This window comes from Gracilinanus agilis, chromosome 5 (assembly GCF_016433145.1).
Source record: "Gracilinanus agilis isolate LMUSP501 chromosome 5, AgileGrace, whole genome shotgun sequence".
NCBI lineage: Eukaryota > Metazoa > Chordata > Mammalia > Didelphimorphia > Didelphidae > Gracilinanus > Gracilinanus agilis.
Window position 1 is genome coordinate 85,008,317 of NC_058134.1, and position 26,597 is coordinate 85,034,913.

Here is a 26,597-nt window from a genome sequence, read left to right on the forward strand (position 1 = left end):
CCTTCCTTCCTTCCTAGTTTTGTTCATTCCTACCTCTGTACCTATATATATTTTTTAAACCCTTACCTTCTATCTTAAAATCAATACTGTGTGTTGGTTCCAAGGCAAAAGAGTGGTAAGGACTAGGCAATGGGAGCTTAGTGACTTGCCTAAGATCACACAGCTGAGGTGTTTCTGAGGCCAGATTTGAACTGAGGAGTTCCTACCACTAGCCCTAGTTCTCAGTCCACTCAGCCACTGAGCTGCTTCTTTACCTATTCCTGTGAGAGGTCTGGTTGAAAATGAAGAGACTTTGGGGAAAGTTTGCCCAGGCATACATCACAATGTGTGCTTTTCTTCCCTTAAGTTTGTATACTTGAAATCAGGTAAAAGGTAGCATCAAAGGTTTTCTTAAAGGGAAGATGGATATGTAGGGAAGTGGTTAGAGGTTGTCCTCCATTTTTGCCTTGGTGATGGTAGTAAGTCTATGTTAGATGAGGTCTATGAGGCTCAGGTATTCATATGAGTATCAGCCAGAGGAACCTTGTCCAAATTGTATACTTGAGCAGTGAAGTGACACAGTGAGTAGAGTTTTGCATTTGGAGGCAGAAAGATTTGAATTCAAATCTTGCTTCAGACATCAATCCTGGACAAGGTACTTAATCTCTCTCATTGTTAGTTTCCTCAGTTAAAAATGAAGAGGTTGAACACTATGGCCTCCAAAATCCCTTCTGTCTCTAAATCTATTGTCGTATAATGATGCTGGGTGCTCTGAATCCTGTGGCATTGGGAGTTGGGGATAGAGCAAGAAAGCACAAAGTATAGTCTGTAAAGGGCATTTGTCTTCATTTGCCATAGTGATAGGAATAGAGAATGGACCTGATATTTTATCAGCACAGGAAACTCCCTCTATCAGCAAAGGTTGGCACCTTCTCTTTAAGTGATGGAGAGCATCCAGTGCCTAGAAACTTATTCTGGGGGACACACAGGCCCTTATTTAGTGTGTTTCTGGGCAGAGCTTAAAGTCAGGTCATCCTTGTTCTGAGGCTGGCTTTCTATCCACTATATTTCATTGTCTTAGGAAGCCAGATATAAAATTCAACTATTAATTACCTTAACATATTGCCATATAAGATAAGCAAATAGAGAAGATTGAAAGCTACCAAAAAGTCCTCTTAATTGAAAAAAAAATCTTTCTACTTTTGCTAGAATGCCTGAAATAGAATTCTCATGCTTAGTCAATTCTTTAGGAAGACTTGAACCTTATCAATCATTTATACCTTAGAATTTCTTTATCAGATTAGTCATTTTTAAGGCCCTGAAGAAATGAACAAAGGTCAGCTAAGTTTTTATGGGCTAGGAAGGAGGGTCAGTACCAGAGCATGGAATATTGCTGCAGAGGGCAGGCCTGCATAGGTAGGACTTCACAATGAGGGATCCTGGACAAGTGAGGTCTACTTTTTTGTGAAATAATTCTTTGATGACAACAGTAGAAAGTCAGTGGGTATTTGAAGTTGAGTGTAAATGGCTAGCACCAAAGACAATTTTAATTATGTAGCATTTTCTCCTGTTTGAAATGCTGCATTCCATCTTGATTATCATACCCAGTATTTCAGAGAATCCAGGATTTAAAAGTTAAAAGAACCTTCCAGAGAAATCTAATCCAATGCACACATGAAAAAGATGCTAGTCCATAACATGCCTGACAAATGGTGACCTGATCTTTGAGGGGATCTATGCACTATATTCCAAGGCAGTCCATTCCACTTTTAGGTAAATCTAATTGGCATAACATTTTTCCTTCCATTATTTTTCTTTGTAACTTCAACCTATTATTTCCATTTCTGCCTTTTGGGACTATGCAGAAGACAGCTATTATCTCTACCCTGTCTTTTAAAGTACTAAATATGCCCAATGCTTTCAACAGATCTTATGGCATAAATCCAAGACCCTCTGCTATTCTGGATGCCTTCCTTAACACGCTTTCCAAATTCTCAATACCCTTCCTTAAATGTGGCCCTCAAAAATTGAATACAATTCTTTAGCTTTGGCCTGACCAGAGTAGAGTGCAGAGGGTTGATCACTACCTAATTCCTGGACACGATTCCTTTTTTAACTCAGTTAAAGATTTTATTCACTTTCTTATGTCAGGGTGATGTAATAGATAAAGAGCTGACCTGAAAGCTAGGAAAACTTGAGATTCATATCCTGCCTCTGACACATACTAGGTGATTCCAGATAAGTGTCTTAACCTCCCAGAATTTTCAGAAATGCTTTAAGATTATAAGGTGACAGACAACTTGCATTAACTGAAGGAAGTTTCTCACTCTTATACCAGTGATGGGCAAACTACAGCCGGAGGGCCAGATGCAGTCCCCTGAAATATTCTATCTGGCTTCGGGACATTATTGCTAATCTGACAAATACAATGAGTAGGATACAATACAATGAAACTTTGAAAGAGTTACCTTAGAAACAGACTGAAAGATGAGCATTTCCTTTCCTTCGGCCCCCTCTTTAAAAAGTTTGCCCATCACCGCCTTATACCAATGAAATCACATATCACATTCTCACCTCTGCCCTTTTTGGTTGCTGCCTCTTGCTAATAATTCACTTGAAGCTTATAGTCCACTAAGACTTTCCAGATCCTTTCAGATAAACACACCTACCCCCCATATTATAGCTGGGAAATGGATTTTTCATCCCTAGAGTAACTTTATATTTACTTTCACTGAATTCCATCTTTTTGAATTTTTCACAATGTTCTACCTTTTGAACCCCAAACCTGTTACTCTATGTGTCAGCTGTCCCATGAAAGATGATTTTTGTTTTGCCATTTGCACATTTGAAAAGCATGGCATCTATGACTTCATCTGCCATTGATACAAATGTGAATCAGCACAGGGTCAATGAAGCACTGATGCCTATGACACTATCCTCCAACCTCTATAGAGTTGCCATTGGATTTTTAATAGCTACTGTTTGCATCTAGACATTTAACTAATTCCACATCCATCTGCTCCACATTATTTTGCCCACTCTAGTTCCTAGTCTCCTCTCTAGGTTCCCTTGATTAAGGCTACCCTAATATTCAATTTATCTAGTTCTCCAGTGTAGACAAAAATGTTAAAAGTAAGGGCAGAGGACCCTTCATCCTTAACTATATGATTTCAAAAACTCACTCTATTCTCTTCCAGATGACCTTGGGAGGTGCAAAAAGTGAACACCAGGGAGAAGAGAGTTAATTCTTTATGGACCCCAGAGCTTTCAAGGCCTTCCCTGTTGGATTACACTTTGGGAATCATTGGAAGACTTCTGAACAAAGGAGTGGCATGACCAAAATTGTATCCAGGAAGGTTAATCTGGCAGTGTTGGGAAAGATGGATTGAAGAGGGGGAGATCTTGCTTAGTGGGCTATTGAACTAGTCCAGGAATCAGGCAATGCAGTTTTCTATTAGGTTAGTAGCACTGGACATGAGAAGTAGGTTTAGATATGAGAGATGTGTTGGAGAAAAAATTGCTAGGATTGAATGGTCCTTGTTAAAGTTATGGGTGAGGGATGGGAAAAATCAATGATGACTGAGGTTACGAGTCCTGGTCAATGGAAAAGGCATTAATGAAAATATGGAAGTTAGGAGAAGGGGCTGATTTGTCTTCGAACAACTGCAATGAACATTTATTAAGCATCTGTTGTGTGCACAGCACTGTGTTCAATATAAGATTAGACAAGATCTAATCATGACCTTGAGAATTTTTCCATCTACTGTAGGATATGGCACATAAAAGAGCAGTATTCCCCAGCAAGTAGAAGATAGACTGAGTTGAGGGGGGATAACAACCCATTGGACCTATTTGCCAGCCAACTGGAAATAAGGGACTGGAGCTTAAGAGAGAGATCAGACAAGAGAAAAAGGTTTAAGTGTCCTTTCCATATTGATGTTAATTGAAACATCCAGGGTTGAAGGGGTCAGTGAGGAAGAGTACAGAGAAAGGAAGGACTACTAAGAAGACAGAGAAGTGAGTCCATAGTTAGAAGGAAAACTAGGAAAATTCGGGCTTCCCTTTTCCACAATCCTCTGATCATGGTCCCCAAAGACCTTTCACCAAGGCTCAAATGTCCTCTCTAAAATAATTCATTAAAATTGGACAGTCTGCAGTTTCCTTGTTTCATGGCTGTGAGAAGCTGACTATTGCAGGTAGCCAAATAATTAAAGATGAGGATCATTCAAAAGGAAATATGGAGGTTCCAGGTAGATGTGTGCCTAAAGCATTGAAGTTGAAGATTACCTAAAGAGAAAGAGGCACAGGGTGGATATGGGCACTTTATAAGGTAGTATAAAGAAAGAACAACTAAAAAAAGAAGGTTGTAAAAACTGGGGTGGGGAGTGGAGTGGACAAGGGCTAGCTAGCCACATGTTAAGCTCCAGAAAAAAACTGATGGAGAGCCTGGGACTCAGTGGTATCACTCTAGAAAGGCCTCCAGAATTTGTATGGCTTTCCTGTGGGGAATTTAAAAGCACACGTGGACAAGAGTCATTTTGAATGGATTGCAATCTTCATCACTGGAGGGAATGTCCACACCGATGAGACTATGGATCCATTTGAGTTTATAGTTTCCTCACATAAGGGGGGAAGGAGGAGTTAGATTTGTAAGTTTCTCAGGCAAGTTTAAGGACCGGATTCACGATGAATTTTTTTTTAAACTTTGAACTAGGGAAAATGAGTAGGGTTGGGCTGCGAATGTCATTTTCTTGTCATCTTTGAAGGAGATCCGGATTGGTCTCTAGTTGGCACCAGCTGTGTCAGAAGGGAGGAGGGTTGTGGGCACAAAGCCTCTGGTGCTGGGGCCCTCTGAGGGCTGGATGCACAGTCTCAGGAATTACAGTGGCTGTACCCCAAGCCCGGGGAACGTTCCATCCTCCTGCCCCCTCCCCCTCCCTCGCCCAGTCCCGGCCCCCGAGGCATTCTTCATTTCTCTAGTGCTTCCCTCTTCCTCCTTTTGCTCTCGCGCACCCCCTAGGGAGAACGAGCCCCACTTGGGGGTTGGATGCAGATGCACGAACACACACACCAAATCACACACACACACTCGCACCCACAATCACGCTGGGGCGCGCACAGGCACACACACTCACACACATACACACTATCACGTGAACGTGACAGCCACGCTCTCCCAGCGGCAGGAGGCAGCAGCAGCAGAGGCAGAGGCAGAGGCAGAGGCGGCAGCGGCAGTGGCAGTGGCGGCAGGAGCAGCAGCAGCAGCAGCAGCAGCAGCAACAGCAGCAGGAGCAGCAATAGCAATAACAGCCACCGCTGCAGCCCGGAGGAAGCGAGCGCGAGCTTGAGCTAGAGCCAGAGCCAGAGCCAGAGCCAGAGCCCGAGCCCGAGCCCGAGCCCGAGCCCGAGCCCGAGCTAGAGTCAGGCGGTGGCTGCAGCGAGCGGGAGTCGGGAGCCGACGCCAGGACAGTGCCGAGCCCGGCGGCGCCTTGGGCTGGGGGGGAGGGTTAGGGAGGGGGGCGGCTAGCCTTGGAAGTCACCTGAGGTTGCAACCTTCCCTCCCGGTTTGCCACCGAGGAGACCTACGGACAGAGGGAGGCCGACATGGCGGGGCTCCACTGAAGGAAGCCGTCAGGGAGGAGAGGAGGGGGGAGAGAAGAAGAAGAAAAAAAATCCCTGCATTTCCTCCTCCTCCTCCTCCTCCTGCTCCTCCTGCTCCCACACACCATCCCTTCTGCTGTGACTCCTCGTCCTCCCCCGGCGTCCTCCTCCTCCTCTATGCATTGCTAAAACGGCGCAAGGACTGCATCAGGAGGAAAAAAAATCTCTTGCAAACAAAGAGAGAAAGAGGGAGCGAGCGAGGGTGGGGGGTGGAAATCTCCTAGGCGAGTATGGCGGACCGCAGCTTGGAAAGCATGTCTTTGCCCCTGGAGGTGAGAGCCCGTTTGGCCGAGCTGGAGCTGGAACTATCGGAAGGTAAATGAAATGAATGCAACGGCCCTCCTCCATCCCCTCATTCCCTTTCCGACTTCTCTTCCTTTTTGCCTAGGGAAAAAGAAAATGACATTTTCCCCTTTGCCTTCTTCCTCCAATCCCCCTCCCGCTCACTCCGTGCGACTTGTTCCAGGGCATCTTGTGAGGATTGGCAGTTGCTGGAAAGTGACATTTTCCAGAGTGTGTATGTGTTTGGGGAGGGGGGGGGGTCTGAAAAGGAGAAGGGTTGGGGGAGGGTGAAAGGGGCCGAGGTCTTTTCTCCTCCCCTTCCCCACACCCATAGTTTTCATTTGGGGGTTTAGCGCAGTTTCAGGGTCTCCTTTGGTCTGTTGAATTTTGCTTCTGCAGTTGTGTACTGTAGGTGTAAATGGATTGGGGGAATCTGTCAAGAGAGCGAGACATGAGAGGCAAAGACACACACACAAAGATTCCCGATAACGTTTGACTCTTGGGTGACTGGCCGAGAATGGACTGTCTTTCTGTTGGTTTCGGGTCACGGTGTCACAGTCTTTTGAAAATATTTTGTGGTGGTGTGTATGTGCAATTCCTGATGGCGTATAGCACCCACACACCACCTCTCCCCCCTCCCAGTTCTCTACCTTTTCCGTGGCTGTTCTTTCTTCTGACTAATTTCCACCTCTCCTTGCTGCCTCCTGCCACAGTGGTGGTGGAGGAAGGGAGGAGATCGAAGAAGAGGCTTTGGCCGCAGTTTTTGCTTCTCCAGCTTTGTATGTTTCATTACGGAAGATGGAAAAATCTTTGGGGCTGGGCTTGCAGGGACTTTTGTCCTGCCAAGGAAATACTATTTTAGTGAAATCCACGTTATCCCCTGAAGTTAACGTCTGTGCATTCCTGGCAGCATGATGTGATCTGCAGTTCTATTCCTTAAAAGATCATTTGATTAAAGAAATTACTTCATGCTGTGATTGGAGTTTTAGATTTGATGTCTTAGGATGTTTCCGGGCTGCCTGGTTCCGGGCAATAGCTGCTAGGATAAAGTACTACTAAAAAAATTTTTTTTATATAAGGAATATGGCAAAACCTTAGAGTATCTGCCTCCAAACCAAGCTTCAGATTTTGCTCTCTGAATGATATATTTAGAAAGTGTCAGGTTTTATAATAATAATAATAATAATAATAATAATAATAATAATAATAATTTCTTGGGCTATTTTAAAGCAGTTGTTTGCTTGTAATGGTAGAAATAGTGCTCATATATCATGAGTATAAAATGGGTTTTGCAGTGTCTAGTTCACTTTCTCAAAAAAAGTTCAGAAGTGTTAATATGAAAATATACTTTTTTCTGAGTAATCAAAACTGTCCCACTTCTGGAAGGACATATCCAAGAAGAAGAAAAAAATAAAGATCTCTATCCCAGATTTATCTTTGGAATAAGAGTAGTTCAGAGTATTTAAGTTTGTTGGGTTTTTTTTTTTTTTGTAACGGTTTTATGAGGGCTTCCAGCCAGAAAATGAATCTACTCATGCCAATTTTCATCAGCAGGGAGGAGCTGATGTTGACATTGTATTTTCCTTTTTAACACTTTCAGGATGAAAGGGTCTGATAAACTATAGGAAAACTGTGTATGCTCAAACTTGTCTTTTCAGAGCTCCATAGACTTTTCCTTTTCATATTTAAAATCTGATTTACTACAGTGCATATTTAACCAGCCCCCTAAAAAGAGAAGAGTATTTCCTAGGCTATAATGTGCTGAGTAGTCAATATTAGGATTATTTGGAGAAGCAATTGTGAATACTGCATGCTGTTATAACAGTCACTAGAATTTCTCAGAAGACTTTTTGTCTAGGATATAAAGTCAACCATGCAGTTGCCAGAGATAAATTTAATGGGATGGTGACTGAAGTATGTGAAGTATACTCTGATCACTGGCAAAACACCTTATTAAAAAAAATCTGTACATCAGTTTATTCTTGTACAGGCTTATATGGTTAATGTTGTTCTCCTTCTGTCTCTACCTTTTTAAAAAACCTCCCCTCATCCTGATCTTTGTCTCTTTTTATCCTTTGATTGACCAAAGTGTACATTTATTCATTAAGTCAACAGGACCTATTTATTATGGCTCTGTTTTTATCATTAATACAGACAGGTATCTTTATCTCCCCCATTTCCCCCCATTGAAGGCATTTATGTTTGATCTGCAGCATCCACAGCCTGCTTGATGCTCTTAGCTTCCTTCCTGTTGTGTATTAGCTAGTTGAGAGATTATTAGGAAATTATTATTAGGAAATGACTGACTTATAGGCTATGTGTACATTAGATTAATTCCTTGGAAATAGTATTTGGTTTTCAGGCATTCCTGCTGTTAGATGGAAAAATCTCCAGCCCTGCCCCCCCACCCCCAAGATCAACATCGAGGTCTTCTTACGACCTTATCACAGCAAAGTTGTTTAAGGGATGGCAAAAGCCAGATGAAGGAAACCAAGTTGTGCTCAGCTCAACTTCCCCTGCTCAGATTTTTTAAAGGGCCCTTTATAGCATAGTTATATAAGGGGTGTGTACACATGCATGTATGTAGATGTTTAAAGCCTTATTATTATTTTCCTCTATGAACCCAGCCAAGGCCTGGCTTAAATATTTGAGAAGAGTAAATTCAAAGGCCTGCTGCTTGGATGCTATTCTCTTTAGCCACACCTACGTGCAGGAAAGACCATGCCCATCAGGTGTGTCATCTTAGAACATGAAAGATGACCATATATATGTTGGCTTTATAGAGAGTTCTTAAAGGCCATTAGGAATTGCATATCTCCTCCCCTCTCCCCCCCAAAGCTCATAGATCAGTTTGAATGACTTAAATGGTATGAACCAACTTGTTTTCCAGGATAGCTTGGAGGTAATCAAAGAATCAGTGGGTTAGAACAAAAGTCTCAATGTTTGCTAGATGCAGGTGGTACTTAAAAGCTTCCTATAGTGCATTGGACTTCTGCTAGTGTGTTCCTGAGTATGTACTTAAATTTCATGTTGTCCAAGATTAAATTACATTTTCATTTTTATCTTTAGACAAGATTCCCTGGCAGAGAAGTTTAAAAAACTTTATTTTTATATTTGGTTGAAGTGTCAAAACCCTAGAGAACAGTTGTAGAATCATTCATACCCAGGACTGGGCAAGAGAAGTTAGAGAAAAGGAATTACTTTTAAGCAGATGACATGAATATGCTTATTTTTAGCAGGATGCTTTAAAAGTTGTGGTGAAGTCTCATTCTCTGTTTCTAGACTCTAGGATCCAGTTAGAGTCTGGCTATTGGTCTGCATTGTTCATTTGGTGCTGTCTTGTACTCTAATGTAGTCTGCATTTATTGGGTCATTGTTTGGCGGGCTGTTGTAGATTAATTTCTTGGCTGGAGAGCTCAGGTCCTTCCCAGACCCTCTTTCTTGTCTGTGTCTGTTACTACACTGTTTCAGTACTTCCCTCTCACTGGGGAAAGCCAGACCCTTCTCACACAGTAGAACAATGTTGTCAGCAAAATACAAGAGCATTCTGTGGGGAGCTGGGGCTGGCAGCCTCTCCTGTGGACACTAAAAGCATCACATCTGCATGTCTGGATATATCCACTGGTTTGGGGCCAGGGATCTTGGTCTGTTAGTGTCCTTGGGACTGAACGTGAGACAGACTGATTAAACCATACTGTTGAGAATGCCGAGCTGAGTAGAATTTTTTCATTTTTCTGTACCTGTTCATTCTTTCTTTTTTCTTTTGAAAATGATTTTTTTTAAAAAATTTGGAAATGTTCTTAATTGCTTTGATTTGGTTTAAGAATCCCTCCTTCCATCTTCATTCCTCCTCCTCACCAATACAACCTATAGCTTCTCCTAAATACTCAATAAACTAAATACTCTGTTATCGCACTTCCAGCTTATTGAAGCTCTTAGTTATTGGTTAGAAACTGATTGAAGTGGATCTGATTAAACTCATCCCTCTTCTAACTAATCTAGGTTTCTTTTTGCTTATTTTCTTCCACATAATAATATATCGTATAACAAGAAAAATCATGATAAAATTTATAACCCTTAGTTTCTTTGGAAACTAATATAGAAGAAACATTCTAGTATACAAGAAATAGTATTCATAAAATATATATAAAAATCTTCTTGTGGAAATGTAAAAATACATTGTATTCTCAAAAACAAAAGTTTGATACATTATTCAGTTTAGCCTGTGATGTGTGTACTAGTTTGAAAGTATTATTGAAAGTACTAGTTTGAAACTATAATAGTTAATTTTTAATAAAGGATTCTTTTAAAAATGTTAAATTGATTCTTTTAAAAAATTGCTATTACTTCTCAGTGACCGCCCTTATCCCAGAACTCTTTCCCTTATAGCAAATAAGCATAGATGAGCAGAGCAAACAACACAGGCATGATCTAATGATACATGCCTCTTTCTCTACCTGTTGGCTACCACCTTTTCTTAGAGAAGGGAGGCATACTTGTATTCAGTACTGTGAAATCACAAGTGATTGCTGCTTTAATGATCATTCTGATGTCTCTCCATATTGTTTTTCTTTGCATTATTATAGGCATTGTGTGAATTAGTGTTGTTGGATTTGGATTCTGCTGAACATATTAAAACAGTTTGAGATAATATATGAAAACCTTTTAGGTTTTTGCAAAAGATGAACACAATCTTTTTATTGGAGGAACAGGAAATGCTGTAAAAATCAATGCTGTAAATTCAACCAAAGTTATTGACCTACTCTAATGTGAATTGTTAGAAATAAAGTAATTTCATCCATTGTTAGTTGGGAAGTTCAGTAACTCCCGTGACATCTGTTAGATTGCTCCTAGGATTAGCAGTGTTCCCTAATAGTAGACCTCTTCTTTACAGTTTTCCTAGGAGAGTGTGAGAGTTGCTTGGAGAAGAAGGTGGAGGATTCATGCAGATGTTAGTTCCTCTTTGTTGGTTAAGGAGCTAGGAAGGCCAATTCATTTATATCATCGAGCCTTCAGCACACAGGTGGCAGAAACTTTTTTTTTTTTAAATGCTTATGTTATTATCACAGGGCAGTTAGAGATGGACACTCAGAGAGGCTATTAGTGCTTCTTGCTGTCTCTTGCTGAACACTGAGAGACACTTTCCCCTTATTTAAACATCAGGACCACTTCATAACAACATACTTGGAACTGTCTGTATAATATTTTTCTGGCAATCTCATTACCTAGTTTTTATCAGTGAAAGGGAATCATCTACTTTCTGGAAAAATTTACTTTGAAAAAAATTTCTTTTCAGAGCAATATCTAATTAACGATTTTTAAAAAAATAAAATCTGGATTGAGAGCGAGTTAGTAGAAATGCATATATCTTCCATAGGAGATTGGCAGCTGTTAGATGGAGTAAACCCACTCCCAGTGGGAGGACTTCAGTAATATTTGTTATTGGAACTCATTTACTTTGTTAGTTTTGTGGGAAAAAAATGTCATGTAATAGCAGAAATCTGTCAGGTGTTATACTCAATGAGATGGAATACTTTTGGGGCATAAATTTAAAAGAAGTTACATTCAGTATTTTTATGTTTACAAAATGGCAACAGTAATATGTAAAGGGCTTGAGATTGTGAGGAAATTTAATAGTTTTACTTAGTTGATTATGAAAATGATTGAATTTTAGTATTAGTTACTTTAGAGAATAATCGGAAATATCAGATTTACTGAGGGAATTGGAAAATATAGCAATAAGCCTAGATCACCAAGATTTCTCTAATTACTGTTAGCCAATATAATTTATTGTAATATATAATTGATTTTATTATAGATCTGATCATTATGACCTACCTGTAACATCTTCACTTTTTTTCCTTCTTATATTTGTTATAGATTTCAGTACTGTACTGAAACATTAAACGTTATAGTATTTTTTGTTACAAGATGCTGGGTAAGATAGCCTTCTGCCTTCTAAACTCCCCTTTCTTTTTCCCAATGGCTTGATCCCCCACTTTTTTTAGAATTGATTTTCCCAAGCTGCAATTTATGCAATGAAACATTTGTAGTGTTCTCTCCCTACCCCTTTCAAATGTATGAGTATTGAAAAATCTTGGTTTTAGTGTCACATACCATTAACTAAATTGGAGCTTTAAATCATAGTACATGTTCAAATGCAGATCTTAATCCTTTGGCTCAGTAAACCCTGTTTGGGGTTCAGGCACCCTATAGAAATCTTAAAGAGAACTTTCAGTTATTCTAGCTAACTTTGAACACTTGTACTTACACTTGAAACAAAGGAGATCATTATTATTGGCACTTGAAAAACAGCATTTTCTCTTGTCACAATTTGAGGTCCCTGATTAACACACATGCACAGACACATAGACACACAAAATTTCCTCCTGTGTTGACAGACCGGACTTGGTTGGGGCTCCACATTCACTTTTCTTGCCTGTGCACTTTCAGACAACCCATCTTTCATCATTTCCTTACATGCTATTGAAATAAATATACTTTCTTCTTCCTTCAATCTCTCTTGTTCTTGCTCTTGTTCTTATTCCTCTTCCTCCTCCTCCTCCTCTTATTCCTCTTCCTCTTAACATCTCTGGCCTTGTCTCAATATCTTCATGTTTCTCTGTGTCTCTTGATGTTTCTATATTGGATCCCTTTTGGGTTTGCTCCTGTGAGTTGTCCTCTGTCCCTAACTGGCTGGCTGACTCTGCCTAAAGCTGTCTTTTCCATGCCCATAGTCTCTTCCTATAGCCTTCTTGTGTTCTGGCTTTCAGTGGTTCTTTTTGTTCTTTGCTTTCTGTTCCTGAGTTTCTCTGTCCTCCTTGTTTCTGCATTTCACTGACCACTTTCTATGCTCTTTTCCCCTAGTTTGCATCGTATGTGAAGTCCTGAATAGATGACTCTGAATTTTTAGAATGCTTTGGACCATGGTGTTCATCACTTCACCAATGTCAGACACATTTGATACTCGATTTTGCCCTCTTCGCAGCATTTCCTGCCATATAAGTTTAATTATATCTTGCTCTTATTTGACATTTCTTACTAAAATAGTAGCTTAGTAGGGCTGCATGACTTATCTCCCTTAATTTATGTTAGTACCTTTATAGAAGAGAAAATTCTATCTTTGAAATAATAATAAGAATCACAGCTAGAATATTGCACTTACGGTGTGCCAGGTACTGTTTTAAGTGCTTTACAGATATGATGTCTGCTCTCTTTCCAAGCTAATTCGTACTCCTCCTTCATGAAACTATCCCTAATTCTCTACACTCAATTACCCAAGAGATAACCTCTCAAACCTATGAATTCTTAGGACATTTTGTTTATATCCCATGTGCCTTATAAGTCTCATCTTCCCTCCTCAACCATGAGTGTCTCAGGGGCAGGGACTATGTCCTTTCCATCTCTGAACTCCCTTTGCATATAAGAATTACTTAACAACTAATACATAAATGAGTGAAAGGATAAGAAATATGGTGTGCCTCTCTTCTAGATCTTCTATAAAATTACTGGATATGCCATAAAGGAACAAAAATATTTCTCCTCCAAACAGTGATTATGTAAGTTAATTCTTTCAGCACATTTATTCAGTAACTGCTGTATGCATAGCACTGGATTAGTTAGTAGGGGCCTGCCAAGAAGAATAACCCATGGTCCCTTCCCTAAAGGACCTCATCTGGTCTTGGACACTTACTATCTTTGTGGCTCTGGGCAAGGTATTTACCTTTCTCAGCCTCAGTTCCTTCAAAATAAGGATGGTGATAGCACCTAACATAAAGTGTTCTTTTGATGTTCAGATGAAAAATATATGTAAAGTACTTTGCCACCCTTAAAGCTATGATGATGATGACTTCATTGTATCCCAGAGTCCTTGTGTACACAGTCTGGTTCAGTTCATTATTTATGGTTAATGGTGATGAAGACAAATCTGTCTACAGCTGCAGGGAATGTTCAGTTCTCCAAGGGGCTGGGAGCTTTAGGTGGTATAGGATGAGACTAGAGATGTGAGAGTACCACTTGATGCATTCTGGGTAGAGTAAGTTGAAAGATGCCATCCTTTTTGCAGACAATGATTTGCCTTTTTACCTTTGGGCATCTGAAAGTGTAAACTGGGTTTACAGTCTTTGTTCTCAATGAATTATGAAGGGAAAGAGTTCCTCGTTCAAGTTCTTTGTGGAAAAGTATATAAATCAGACAGACAAAATAAAAGCCCTTCAAGATTGTGGGTTCTAAGTGAATTCTATGATTGAAAATGGATTCAATAGACTTTGCCCCATCCAGAATGCTGGTTTCAAATCACTTTGCTTATCAGATTGGAAAACTCTTTCTATGATGTAATTAAAAGTCTCAGTGTTTTCTGCCCTTAGCTTTGTGAATATGCATTAAGATTCCTGAAACTATTCACAATGGCACCTGGAGGACTGCCTTATAGGATCTCAATAGAGACATTTTATTCTTGTAACTGACTTGACTCATCACTTCAGTCATGCAATTATTTTTATTTTTATTTTTTTTTTAATTTTTAGAATAGGACTAGAGTTTGAATTTACCTCATTAATTAGTAGATTTAACTTAGTTTTAAAATCTTGGTTGAAAACTTTGTACATAGAATGATGGAACCTTTTACCTTTTTATTTCATTTTTTTTAATAACCTTTACCTTCCATCTTAGAATCAATACTGTATATTGGTTCCAAGGCAGAAGAGTGGTAGGGGTTAGGCAATGGGGGTTAAGTGACTTACCCAGGGTCACACAGCTATTAAGTGTCTGAGGTCTCTAGACCTGGCTTTCAATCCACCCAGCTACCCAGCTGCCCCTCTTTTACCTTTTTAATATGTCTTTTGTTCAAATCCTTAACATTCGCTTCTTTCCCTAAAAACTCCATGCATGTTCCTTCTTTTGAGTATCAGATATTTTTAAAGATTGATTTAAACTTCACCTTTTTTGGAAAGAAAATTGTGATAATATTGGTGTAATAAGTGTTGTGAATCAGGGTTGAGATGAGAGATAATTGTTTGCTTTCCATTAGGTTAGGAAAATGTATGTTGCTGAAGGAATCTTGGGCACCTCTTAACTTTCTCCCTCCAGGCTTCATTTATTATGAAGAGAGAGACATTTCATAGAACCTAGGTTTGGAAGGAATCCCAGAGGTCTATCCATATCTGAACAGGAACCTCCTTTATTCTATTTTTGACAAATTGTTTTCCAGTCCCCTTTTGAATACCTCCTGTCAGGGGGAACTCAATACTTTTCAAAGCAGTCCACTCCACTTTTGATCAGCTCTAATTCCTAGGGGGTGGGGGGGAAGAGAGAGAGACCCAGATACAGAGACAGAGAGAGAGATAGAGAGAGACTGTGAGAGACAGAGATGGGTGTGTCAACTGATATCCTTTTCTCTTTAGCTTTCACCAGTTACTTCTACCTCTGCCCTCTGGGGCCAAATGGAATAAGTCTATTCTTTCATATGATAACCTTTCAAGTACATGAAGATAGCTATTATGAGGTCTCTAAGTTGACTTTTCTCTAGGCTAAACATTCCCAGTTTTTTCAACTGACTCTGGTGCCAAAATCTTTTGTTGTCCTGTTTGCCCTCCCTTGGATGAGCTCCAGTTTATCAGGGTCCTCCCTAAAATCTGGGACCTAGAAGTGAGTGTAGTATTCCAGATGTGGTCTGACCAGGCAGTGTACAGTGAGATCATGACCTTCCTTGTTCTGAATGCCAACTTCTATGAATGCAACCAAAAATGGAACTCTTTGGGTTGCCACGTCACACTACTGACTTATAATTGAATATGTGGAGAACCTCAGAAACAATTCAGGGTAGTTTTCCAAGCTTAGGTAGGCAGTCTGTGTACCTGGCAAGTGCCAAGACAAGTGGCCCACATTCAGAGAGAGGATTGGCTCACTGCTGTAGATGCCCCTGCCCCACCGGCTTGCTGTTCCTTTATATTAGTTATCTCATTGCTGACTGCTGTCAGATTTCTTCCTTTTCTCAGTATGAGAGGGAAAGCCTTTGAATCTCCTTCACTTCCTCTGTTCACATCTGGTCTTCTTTCTCAAACTTAGGAACTCTAAGGGATGCCTTCCTATAACAATGAAAAGTAAGGGGAGCTATCCCTCCCTCCTATACCTCAGTTCAAGTCACTTCCACAAAACCTTGGTTAGGGACCTTCTGTGTAGCTGACAGCACACTCTGGCAGTCTCAGGGAGATGGAAGAGACTGGAGTCTATTTGGGGAAAATGATATTTTCCTAAGTTAGCCCCAAAGAAAAAATAGCAACTTTACATGTGTTCCAGTTTATGGCATGATTTTGGAAGCAACTCTTATTGGTAGGATGGTGCCTAGAAGTTACATTTTATATTGCCAGTAGACAATGGTTAGCATTTGAGGGCAGGCAGGTTGTACAGTGGATGGAGGAGCCCTGAGCATTGAGTCAAAAAGATCTGAGTTCATGATCCAACCATTCTGGATGGCAACTTGGAACTATGCTCAAAGGGCTTTAAAAGACTATCTGCCTTTTGATCCAGCTATGGCACTGCTTGGTTTATACCCCAAAGAGATCATAAGGAAAAAGACTTATACAAAAATATTTATAGCTGCACTCTTTGTAGTGGTGAATTTTGGAAAATGAGGGGGTGTCCATCTATTGGGGAATGGCCAAACAAATTGTGGTATCTGTTGGTGATAGAATACTATTGTGCTCAAAGGAATAATGAACTGGAGGAATTCGATGTGAACTGGAATGACCTCCAGGAATGGATGCAGCTGTGGTACAATCGAACATAATGGGACTTCTCTACTAGTAGCAATGCAAGGATCCAGAGCAAGGCTGAGGGACTTATGAGAAAGAAAACTAGCCACATTCAGAGGAAGAAATGTGGGAGGAGAAACACAGAAGAAAAACAACTGCTTGAACACATGGGCTGATGGGGATATTATTGGGGATGTAGACACTAAATGATAACTCTAGTTCAACTATCAATAATATGGAATTAGATCTTGATCAATGATACATGTAACAGTGGAATTTTGTGTGTCCCCTAAGGAGGGTTTGGGGGAGAAGGAAAGAATGTGAAACATGTAACTAGGGGAAAATATTCAAAATAAAAATAAAAATATATAAAAAAGAAGATCTGAGTTCAAATGTGATTTCAAACACTTAATAGCTATATGATGCTGGCCAAGTCATATAACTGCATGGCTATTTCCTCAACTGTAGAATAGGGATAATAAAGGCACCTACCTTGCAGTAATTGTTAGTATCAAATGAGGCAATATTTATAAAGTGCTTAGCATAGTACTCAGCACATAGTAGGTGCTATATAAATGCTTATGAGCTTCCCCATCCTCCCTTGTCAGAACTACACATATGCCAATGGAAAATTCTAACATATTCTTTTTACATTTTTTGTTTGCACTTGTTTTTACACCATAATGTTGCCCAAAGAATAACACCAGACATTTTACTTTACCAAATGTTTTAAGAGTAACCAGGTTTATTTAAGGATAAAGAAGGTGTGTGGGGGGGTGATAAACAGGTTTCAGTGTGTAAAGTTTATGACACATACAACTTGTGGTACCAAGATCAGTTTGTGGATGATTTTTTCATTCAAAGATACTTCCTTGTTCTTACTTGAATTTTTTGTTTTTGGTTTCTACTTGCAAGGATTTTTGGTCCTTCCTTTAAAAGTCCCATGTTTCTGAGTCTAAAGGAGGTAGTGGTTTTAGAGTTTGGGAGCATTCTTTGTGTTTTTTTCCTGTGTATATGTATGCTTGTGTATATGTGTGTGTGTTTTCTGGGAACTTTCATTCTGTTGTTCATCCATCCATCCATGGCACATTTATTGAAGACTTGCTGTGTACTAAGCATTTTGCTGAGCTGTTTGTATGTCTAAGAACCTCATGTTGTTTTTAGCTACATCTGGCAGAGCTCCCTCCTCCTTCCCACTTAGCTATCCCCTCAGGTGCTCCCCATCCATCTCCAATGGGGAAATGGGAGGAGGCAATCAACTCACACATTTCAGCCATGACTTTGCAGGTGTCTAGAAAAAAGATAAAAACTCAACTTGTAGTCAGGCTTTTATAACCTTTGAAGGGTTGTCTATGCCTTTGTCTTTATTTGGTCTGAAGTTCTTCTCCCTTTTCTCTCTTTGATTCCAGAACCATAATACAATGATGCCATTGCTGCTATAGAATATATGTCTCTTATTTTTCTATGACTCCACTCATTCAACAACCTTGCAACTTTTCAAATCAAAATACTCCTCTATGGCTCCCACTTTGCTTTGTGTATTGTTTTCTCCTATTAGAGATATGATTTTTGATGGAAGGGATTGTCTTAAAATTCCTACTTTGGAATTCGTATCTAGTATTTAATGTAGCACTTGGCTTTTAGTAAGGACTTAATAAATGTTTTTCATCCATTCGTTTGTTTACTCAATTATCTGGCTTATTAGTTTATGGATAAGAGCTCTGTCCTCTTTGCTTATGTAGGGATTGTCCTTAAACTGGAAAAGTATTAGACCAGAATGCATGTGTGTGCCCTGGCAGTGGCTTGTCAGCTGATGACTAGTCTACTGGGAGAGCTTGTAGTGGACATCAGTTCTCATTACTAACTACCCTTGGAACTGGCATGTAGTTTATGAACACTGACTGTTAGCTGATGGTCTGGTACATGTCTAAAGCTCTCCCTCTAACCCCAAGAAATCTTTATCCTGTTTAGATTAGAGGCAGTCCCAGAGCAGAGTCCTTAGAGTGGACACCTTCCTTTGGTTGTTGTACCTGCTACAATTCCCTGACCCTCAAATGAGCAGGTTTCTGTAGCTGGAGTCCAAGAATGACTGACTGCTTCTGTCTTCCCTTGCCAGATATCTCCTTACCTCCACTTTCTTGGGCCATATTTAATAACTACCTGTGGTAATCATAAATTTACAAAACTGTTAAATCACAGGTGAAAATGACATTCTAGGGTGCGCCTAGGCTAACAATCATTGAACACTGTGGCGGTTGGACTTCTAGTTAGCATGGTTGAGCTTTGAACACCCCTTGGGTTCCTATTTACCATCGAGATTTTAATGGGAACTTAATAGCTATTGAGATTCAATAATAATTCAGTGATGTAAGGTGCTTTTAACTTTTGTATGTCTAGATCAATTTAGTTTTTTTTTTAAAATCTTCAAAATCAAAACCAGAAAAATAGCAACTGAGGGATATCTGTTGAAAATCAAAAGAAGTCATGCTTGGATTGAAGTGAAGTGCTTATATTAAAACTTTATCATTAATTATTCACTTTATTTTCTCTGAATCCAAGGAGGATATTGTACTGAATGAGAAAGTACTCAGTGCATATATGAAATGATATGTTATATGCCTTAATAGGAAAGGTCCCACTTTGCAAACAAGCAGATTTCCTGTATTTCCTTAGCATATAGCCTGGGTCAACATGTCGTGCTAGGCCAAGCAAATAAAGGGCCTGAGTGATTCTTTTTTTTCTATTATGGGTTAAAGCTTGAGGAGTTTTTGGCTTTTAAGTAACTTCTATAAAACACTATTATGAATAACGAGTGGGTTTTGTTTTTCTTTTCTTTTTTACAGATGGTTATAAATTATTATTTGGTCATATGCTAGTAAAATACTTAGAATACATTTTAGTACTTCTCTGTAAAAGGAGAGAAGGCAGCCCATTTCTGAATCTATTGAAGAATATTTCTTCTTTTAATTTTTATAGATCATTCCTCCCCCCACCCCTGCCAAAGTTTCCAATGTGTCTTGTTCATTTTATATTCCTTACTTTACTTCCAGAAGAGTTACAATAATCTGAAAAAATTATGAGTACCTTGGATAGATTGGTAAATACACCTAGTCTTCTGTGATATAGTTCTATCCATTAAAAGAGACTTGGTGAAGTCTGATCTCATTGGGAAGTGTGTAAAAATAGAGCATTTTCAGAGGTATTATAGCGTAGATAAATCTTGGGTTCCAAGAAGGGAAACCAAGAAGGAGGCTCTAATGTGAGATATCCTTGAGGAAGAAAGATTTGCAAATGGCAAGAGGGAGGAATAGGACCTTAGACTGGACCAACTTTTTGACTGTTGACATAGAATCTGCTCTCTGGCATTGAGAACATTCCTCTAAAGGAAGGAATCCCTCAGGAGAGACAGAAACAGGTGGCAATAGCAGGAGATTCGACAATTCTGACTTGTCAGACTGACAAGATAGCATGGAATGTGAGGAGAGAGAATGCTATCTAGAACCAAGGGTCATCCTTTGTTTGAGAAAGACAGATTTAGGATCATCAAAAGGAAGAATGACTTCACACAGTAGGTATGGAATAGTAAAACTTTAGGACTAGAAGGAGCCTAAGCTCATCTAGCTCAACAATCTTTTTTAAAAAAGATGATAGAACTAGGAAAAATTAGATGACTTGCCATATATCCTTTGCCTTATTGTAGCTGATGACTCCTTAAGAAAAAATGCAGGCTTAAATTATTAGAAGACTGAAGGGTTTCAGAAATATTAGTAGAATATATATTCCCAACCATTTCAGGAAAACAAAGCATATTCCTACTTCAAAGGAGGGAAGTAGGGATACTATTTGCCCCTCACCACCATTTCTGTATCTTTCCTTTACCTCCATCACTCAGCAATTTCTTTTAGATTTATATAATCTAAATTTATTTTCTAATCTAGATCTGGTAGCATTATCTACCATCCCCTAGGGCAGTGATGGGCAAACTTTTTAAAGAGGGGGCCAAAGGAAAAGAAATGCTCATCTGTCAGTCTGTTTCTAAGGCAACTCTTTGGAAGTTTCATTGTATTGTATCCTACTCGTTGTATTCATCAGATTAGGAATAATGTCATGCAGCCAGATAGAACATTTTGGGGGGCCTCATCTGGCCCACAGGCTGTAGTTTGCCCATCACTGTCCTAAGGCATCTTTTTCAATGAGTTTAGTGCCAAGCTTAGAGTTTCTCCATCTCAACTTTGGTCTCCATCATATATCTATAGATCTTTTCTAAATTAATAGTTTCTCCATCTACTCAATACTCTTGACCTGTTCACTCTGTCCTGCCTCATGTAGAGATGTTCACATCCTTGATCCTGTCATCACTCACTCATGTTTTGCTTATATGTTCATAAATCCCACCATTCCTTATTTAAACATAATTTTTTACTGCTCCAATTTTTCCTTTGTCTAAGGACCTCTAAACCTGATTGTTATTCTTGCTGAGATTTCTATTCCCTCTACTCTTCAGTTTATTCTCCTGTCCATTATGCCTACACTAGCTATACTCTCCTCCTCATCTTAACTTCTTAATGAACCAGTTCAGCTCCAGACTCTCAAACCTCTTGACCTCTTGTCCTTTCATTTGTCGTGCCTTTCTAAACTCCAAGCTTTCATCATTCTCAACATTCACCTCTTTTCATACTCCAGATTTGCATTATTTAATATTAACTAGGACCTCACTTCATTAAGACATTCTTCAACTTCTCCCTAAAAGAAACCACTGCTATTTTGCTATTCTACTTACCTCAGTGACCACTGCAAACTTCATATCCACTCAGATATCTCAAAACAAACTCTTCACTGAACATTCCTCTAAAGGAAGGAATACCTGTTTTCATGTTTCACCCCCAAAATAGAGACATTCACCAAATGTTCTCCCTTTCTCCTCCTTATCTCATGTCATTCAGATATCTTTTCTTATTACTTCCTTTATTTCTCTTCTATATGCCTTTTTCTCTATGTTCTTCTTGCCAAGAACAAGCCCTCTACATGCATTCTTATTCCCATCCTCTGCTACAGTAGTACAGAAAATTGCCCCCACTATCATTGATTCCCTCTTAGCCTCAGTTTTTTTGCTTTTTTACTATAGGCTACAAATCTGCTCATGTGTCCTCCTTTTTTTAAATTTTACTATTACTGCTGGCTATCACCTTTCTCTTTGTGACTCAGTTTTTTTTCTGAAAATAGTCCACACGAGATGCCTTAATCATCTCTCTACTCATTCTTCGGAATCCCAGCTCCATCATTCAATTGAAACTACCCTTTCCAAAGTTAATAATTATCTTGTAATTTTCAAATCTAGTGATCTTCAATCCTTATCCTTTTTGACCTCTTTGCAGCTTTAGACACTGTCAGTCACCCATTTTTTTCTAACTACTTTCTTCTCTCTAGGTTTTCATGACACTGCTTTTTTCCAGGCTCCCTTCTCATCTTTCTCACCACTCCTTTTCATTCTTTTTTGCTAGTTTTTCATCTCAGTCATGCCCACTAACTGAAAGTTACCCAGTGGTTTCTTCTAGACCCTCTTCACTTATCTCCCAAAACCATCTTATTTGGAGATCTTTGTAGCTTTTGTTGTGGGTTTACTTGTCATCTCTATAAAGATCATTTCCAGATTTACGCATCCAGCTCTAGACTCTTTCCTGACCTATGTTATACCTCACTAATTGCCTTTTGGATATCTAGAATTGGATGTTGTATAGACTTCTCCAACTCAACATGTCAAAAGCAGAAATTATATTTTCCTCCAAACCTATCCCTCTTTTCAACTTCCCTACTACTTTTGAGGGTACCACCAATTTCCCAGACTCACAAGCTTATTGTCATCTTTAATGCTTATTCTTGCTTGATCCATATGTCCAATCAGTAGTCAAATACTGTCATTTCTACAATCACAGCATTTCTCTAATGTATTACTTTCTCTTCACTCATGGCCATCAAGCTGTTTCACTCCCTTATCACCTCTCACCTTGACTGTTTAAAATTGTTTTCTAATTGAGTTCCTTGATTTGAGTTTCTTAAACTGATCCACTTTCTATTAGCTGCCAAAATGATTTCCCTAAAGTGTAGGACTATGAATACCACTCCTCCACCCCTACCAAGCACTGCAACAAACTCCAGTATCTCCCTGTTATCTCCAGGATCACATATAAAGCCCTCTTTTGACATTTTGATCTCTTTACAATCTATTTCTTTCATTCTTTCCAGTCCTATACTTTTTTCTCCTTTACATACTTTTTGATCCAGATGCCCTGGAGTTCTTGCTGTTCCATGTGTAGGATACTCCATCCCATGACTTTGTACTGGTAATTCCCCATGTCTTCAATGTCCTTCCCCTGCTTTCACTACTTAGTTTCCTTTACTTCCTTCAACTTCCTCTTTTCAAATCTACTTTCTACAGGAAGTCTTTTGACATTCCTCTAGCTATTAGTGCTATATCATATTAGTGCTCTGTATATATCTTGTATATTCCCAGTTATTTATATACTTTCTCTCTAATTAGAATGTAGGTTATAAGTGTAATTATATGGAAAGGTTCTCCAGGGAAAGGGTTACTTTTGCCTTTATTTATATTTCCAGCTTTTAACACAGTATGTATCACATTCTAGATATTTAATAAATGCTTATTTTTTGACTAATAGACATATTCTTTTGCTGCATGAAACATGAGGTTCTGGATGCTGACCTTATTCAATGTGCTAGTTGTTATGTGACTTTCTTTCAGTAAAATGAAGAATGCTGTCATTCCATCAGAAGAATATTTATGCCCATACAGTCAGCAGACTTTTGCTTAGGGCTGTTAATACAATATTGTTGATGCTTGAGTGATTGACTGAATGACTTCACAATGAAGGTTTTTTGTTTGTTTGTTTTGTTTTGTTTTTTACATTATGGTGTAGTTTGACCAAAATATATTAATGATGTTTTTTGGCAAAATTATATTGATCAGGTCATAATTATATAGAATATGTCTATATTTTTGTTTAACTTGTTTACCATGTTATGTTTTGAAGTTCTCAAAAAAAAAATCTAAGCAGAGCTCTCTTAGAAGTACCTATTTAAAACCTAAATCTCTGGATCAGCTTGTGGAGCAGGAGGCTGAATTTAGAGTTTGAAGGGGTTATACAGCTGGATGTTTACTGCAAGTTTGAGAAATGCCTGTCTTTGGCTCAGTGGGTACCAGGCTTTCATCTTGCTCCCTGGGGGAAGGTGAAGGTCTGAATTGGGGGCCTGGGTTATTTTTAATAGGGAGTTTTATCATATGTTCAACTCTCCATGTATGTGTTACTTTGATACCACTCAGACTTCTTGTATTTTTGATTATTTGGGGTGGGGTAAGTGGCTGATAATTATTTTAATTGCCAGCCATATTAATGTTGATGTTTGAAAAATTCCATGAAGGCAATTTCTGAAACTGATTTTTAAAAATTTCTAACTGACTTAATCTGCTTAGTAAAGTAAGGGCTGTAGTTTCCTGTCCTATTGTTAAGTTAGCCTTTTATTATTATATTTATAGATCCTCTAGAGGAAGCTATTTAGTGATTATTTATAATTACCAAAAGAACATAATGATTAGAGCATCTCCTTGGAATATGTCTTATGTTGTAGTTTTCTTTCAGCTAAAGCCAGAATCTCAGCCCATGAAAATATAAAAGTGAGCATTTAACCATTTAAGTGGACATTGTCCTAGTGTAACACTATGGTCTCTGGTGGTAGTAGGTCACTTACTGTCCTTGGGAATGAAAAAAGAACTACTGACCTAACCTTTCCATCCATTTTCTTACCCTCCCTACCTTCTATGCTCCTCTTTAGATCTTCTATCTTGTTGGGGATCCTATTATATCTAGGGTCCTGTATTATAGGCTGTCAATAATGAGGTTTCTACCTGAGCTTCAGCTGGAGGTATGTAACATAGGTTGCTTCCCTAGCTTGCCACATGCTGATAAATGCCACAGTCGGCACTTTGAATGGCTTAAGGCCTCTTATAATGGGTAGTAACCCACAAGGGGCACAATTTGTAAACTTTGTCCAAGCATCATCTTACCCTGAGGATTGTCTTTATGGTTAGGGGCATGTGTGTGAGTGAGCCTTTTCTTTTTGCCTAGTTAGAAAACCTGCAGCTTCTCACACACAAGGTAGAGTTCACTCCTAGAAGTAGGATCATAAGATTTAGAGCTGGAAGAGCTTTGGGATCCTCTTTATTTTATAGATGAAGAAAATGAGAACTAAGGTGGTGAAGTGACTTAATTGAGGTCACTCAGTCAATTGGAATTTGAATCCAGGTCTCTGACTCTAAATCAAATGTTCCTTTTAATTAACCATAATAAAAAATAACAGTATAAAAGCATTACCTTGGTACAGTTTACAATACCACCTGTTCTTGTATGCTTTCCCTGCCTTATCAAAATAAATAAATACCAGACAAATATGGTTTGTGCTTTGCATATTTTCAATAGAACTTCTTATGAGAAGTGGTTAATGCTTTCTCCTTGATAGAAGGCATGTGAATTGCTTAAGCAGAAAACATGGATTATAAACTGTATCTTCAGATCATCTTTGCATATTTATGATTGCACCTGTTATATAAGCTATGAAAAATACTCAACTTTGTTCTATTTGGTGCCATGGTTATCAGTTAGGAGAAAAACAAGATCATTTGTCAATTTAAGTATTCTAAGTCTAAGGCAGTGCTCTTATCTGCATAATAATACTCTCTTAAAGAGAGATACCATTTGACTTTTAGTGGGATTATATTCATGTGATTGTCTGTAGTTGAGTTATTATGCTGAACTCTGTGTTAATTTTTTTTCCAATTTAACGTTAGGCTGTAGTGTTGACAGAGCAGTTCCAAGAATATTGGCTCTCTTTTCTAGTCACGAGTGAAAATGATACTGTCATTGCTTTGTGATAGGGACTAATCTTTGAATGTTTATGAAATGATAACCATAGATATGTTTAACTTCTATAAATTTTTTCTGAATCATCAGCCAAATCTCCCTACCTTCCTTGAAATTTCCCATGTTTAAAAATACCATTTCTTTCCTAGTTATATTACCTTTCATCTTACTGGTGACAGTGGAAATCCTGACTTAGGTAGTCCTGCTGCAATTATGCATGAATGGACTAAGCTAAATGCTGTGGATTATGGATGATTTTATGGAAAGGAAAATTCCTCTTCAGTTGTTTTTTAGTCATACAGCTTATTCATGGTTATTTGTTTAGAGATCATCTGTTTTATGTTTTTTCTTTGGAAAGATTTCAGTCTTTGGTTAACTTTCCCATCTCTCCCTTCAATCCCCACCTTCCAACTCAACCTAGTCATTGAGTGTTCCAGGTAAACAAATTTATTTAAAAATTGACTGTAGCAAAACACAATTAGGAAAATAAATCTATAAAGAAAACATCATATATTGCATCTCGAAGCCAAATTGTTTTATTTAGGGTTGGCCTTGGGGCTGTGTTTTTCCATTAACTGAATATTAATGTCAGAAACACTAAATGACCCTTCAGGTCCCTTCCAACTCAGAGATTTTATGATTTTTGAGAGATTATTATATTTCATTTCTGTTGATGACCAACAGGATCTTTGGCCTTTGCTCAGCAGCCTTCATAGTGAGTATTTTTTAAACTAAGTCTTATTATTTGCAATCAAGTAGTGTACAATAAGAATGTTTTGACTTGAACATCACATAAGATAGGATAACCAGTTATGATTTGAAAAGTTGGACTACACTTTTGAAAAATAGCAACTGGCTTTTGTTATAGTAGAGCGCTCTGCTTATAAAGAGTTGAGCTTTTCATCCATTATTAGGACCATTTCTTTTAAGGGGGAATTGCTTTTAGGCAGTGGGAGTTTCTCTAGAGATTCAGGTTAAGTGGCTATGTTGT

General features: G+C 38.8%; 1 protein-coding gene across 1 annotated transcript in view; it reads left to right on the plus strand.

Annotated features, from left to right (window-relative positions):
* The first annotated feature begins 5,249 nt into the window (after positions 1 to 5,249).
* Positions 5,250 to 26,597, plus strand: part of DIP2C (disco interacting protein 2 homolog C) — a 601,650-nt gene continuing 580,302 nt past the window's right edge. The window contains exon 1 of the mRNA XM_044678953.1: positions 5,250 to 5,955. Coding sequence (XP_044534888.1) covers positions 5,871 to 5,955 — 85 coding nt within the window. The 5' untranslated portion in view covers positions 5,250 to 5,870. The remainder of the gene's footprint in view (positions 5,956 to 26,597) is intronic.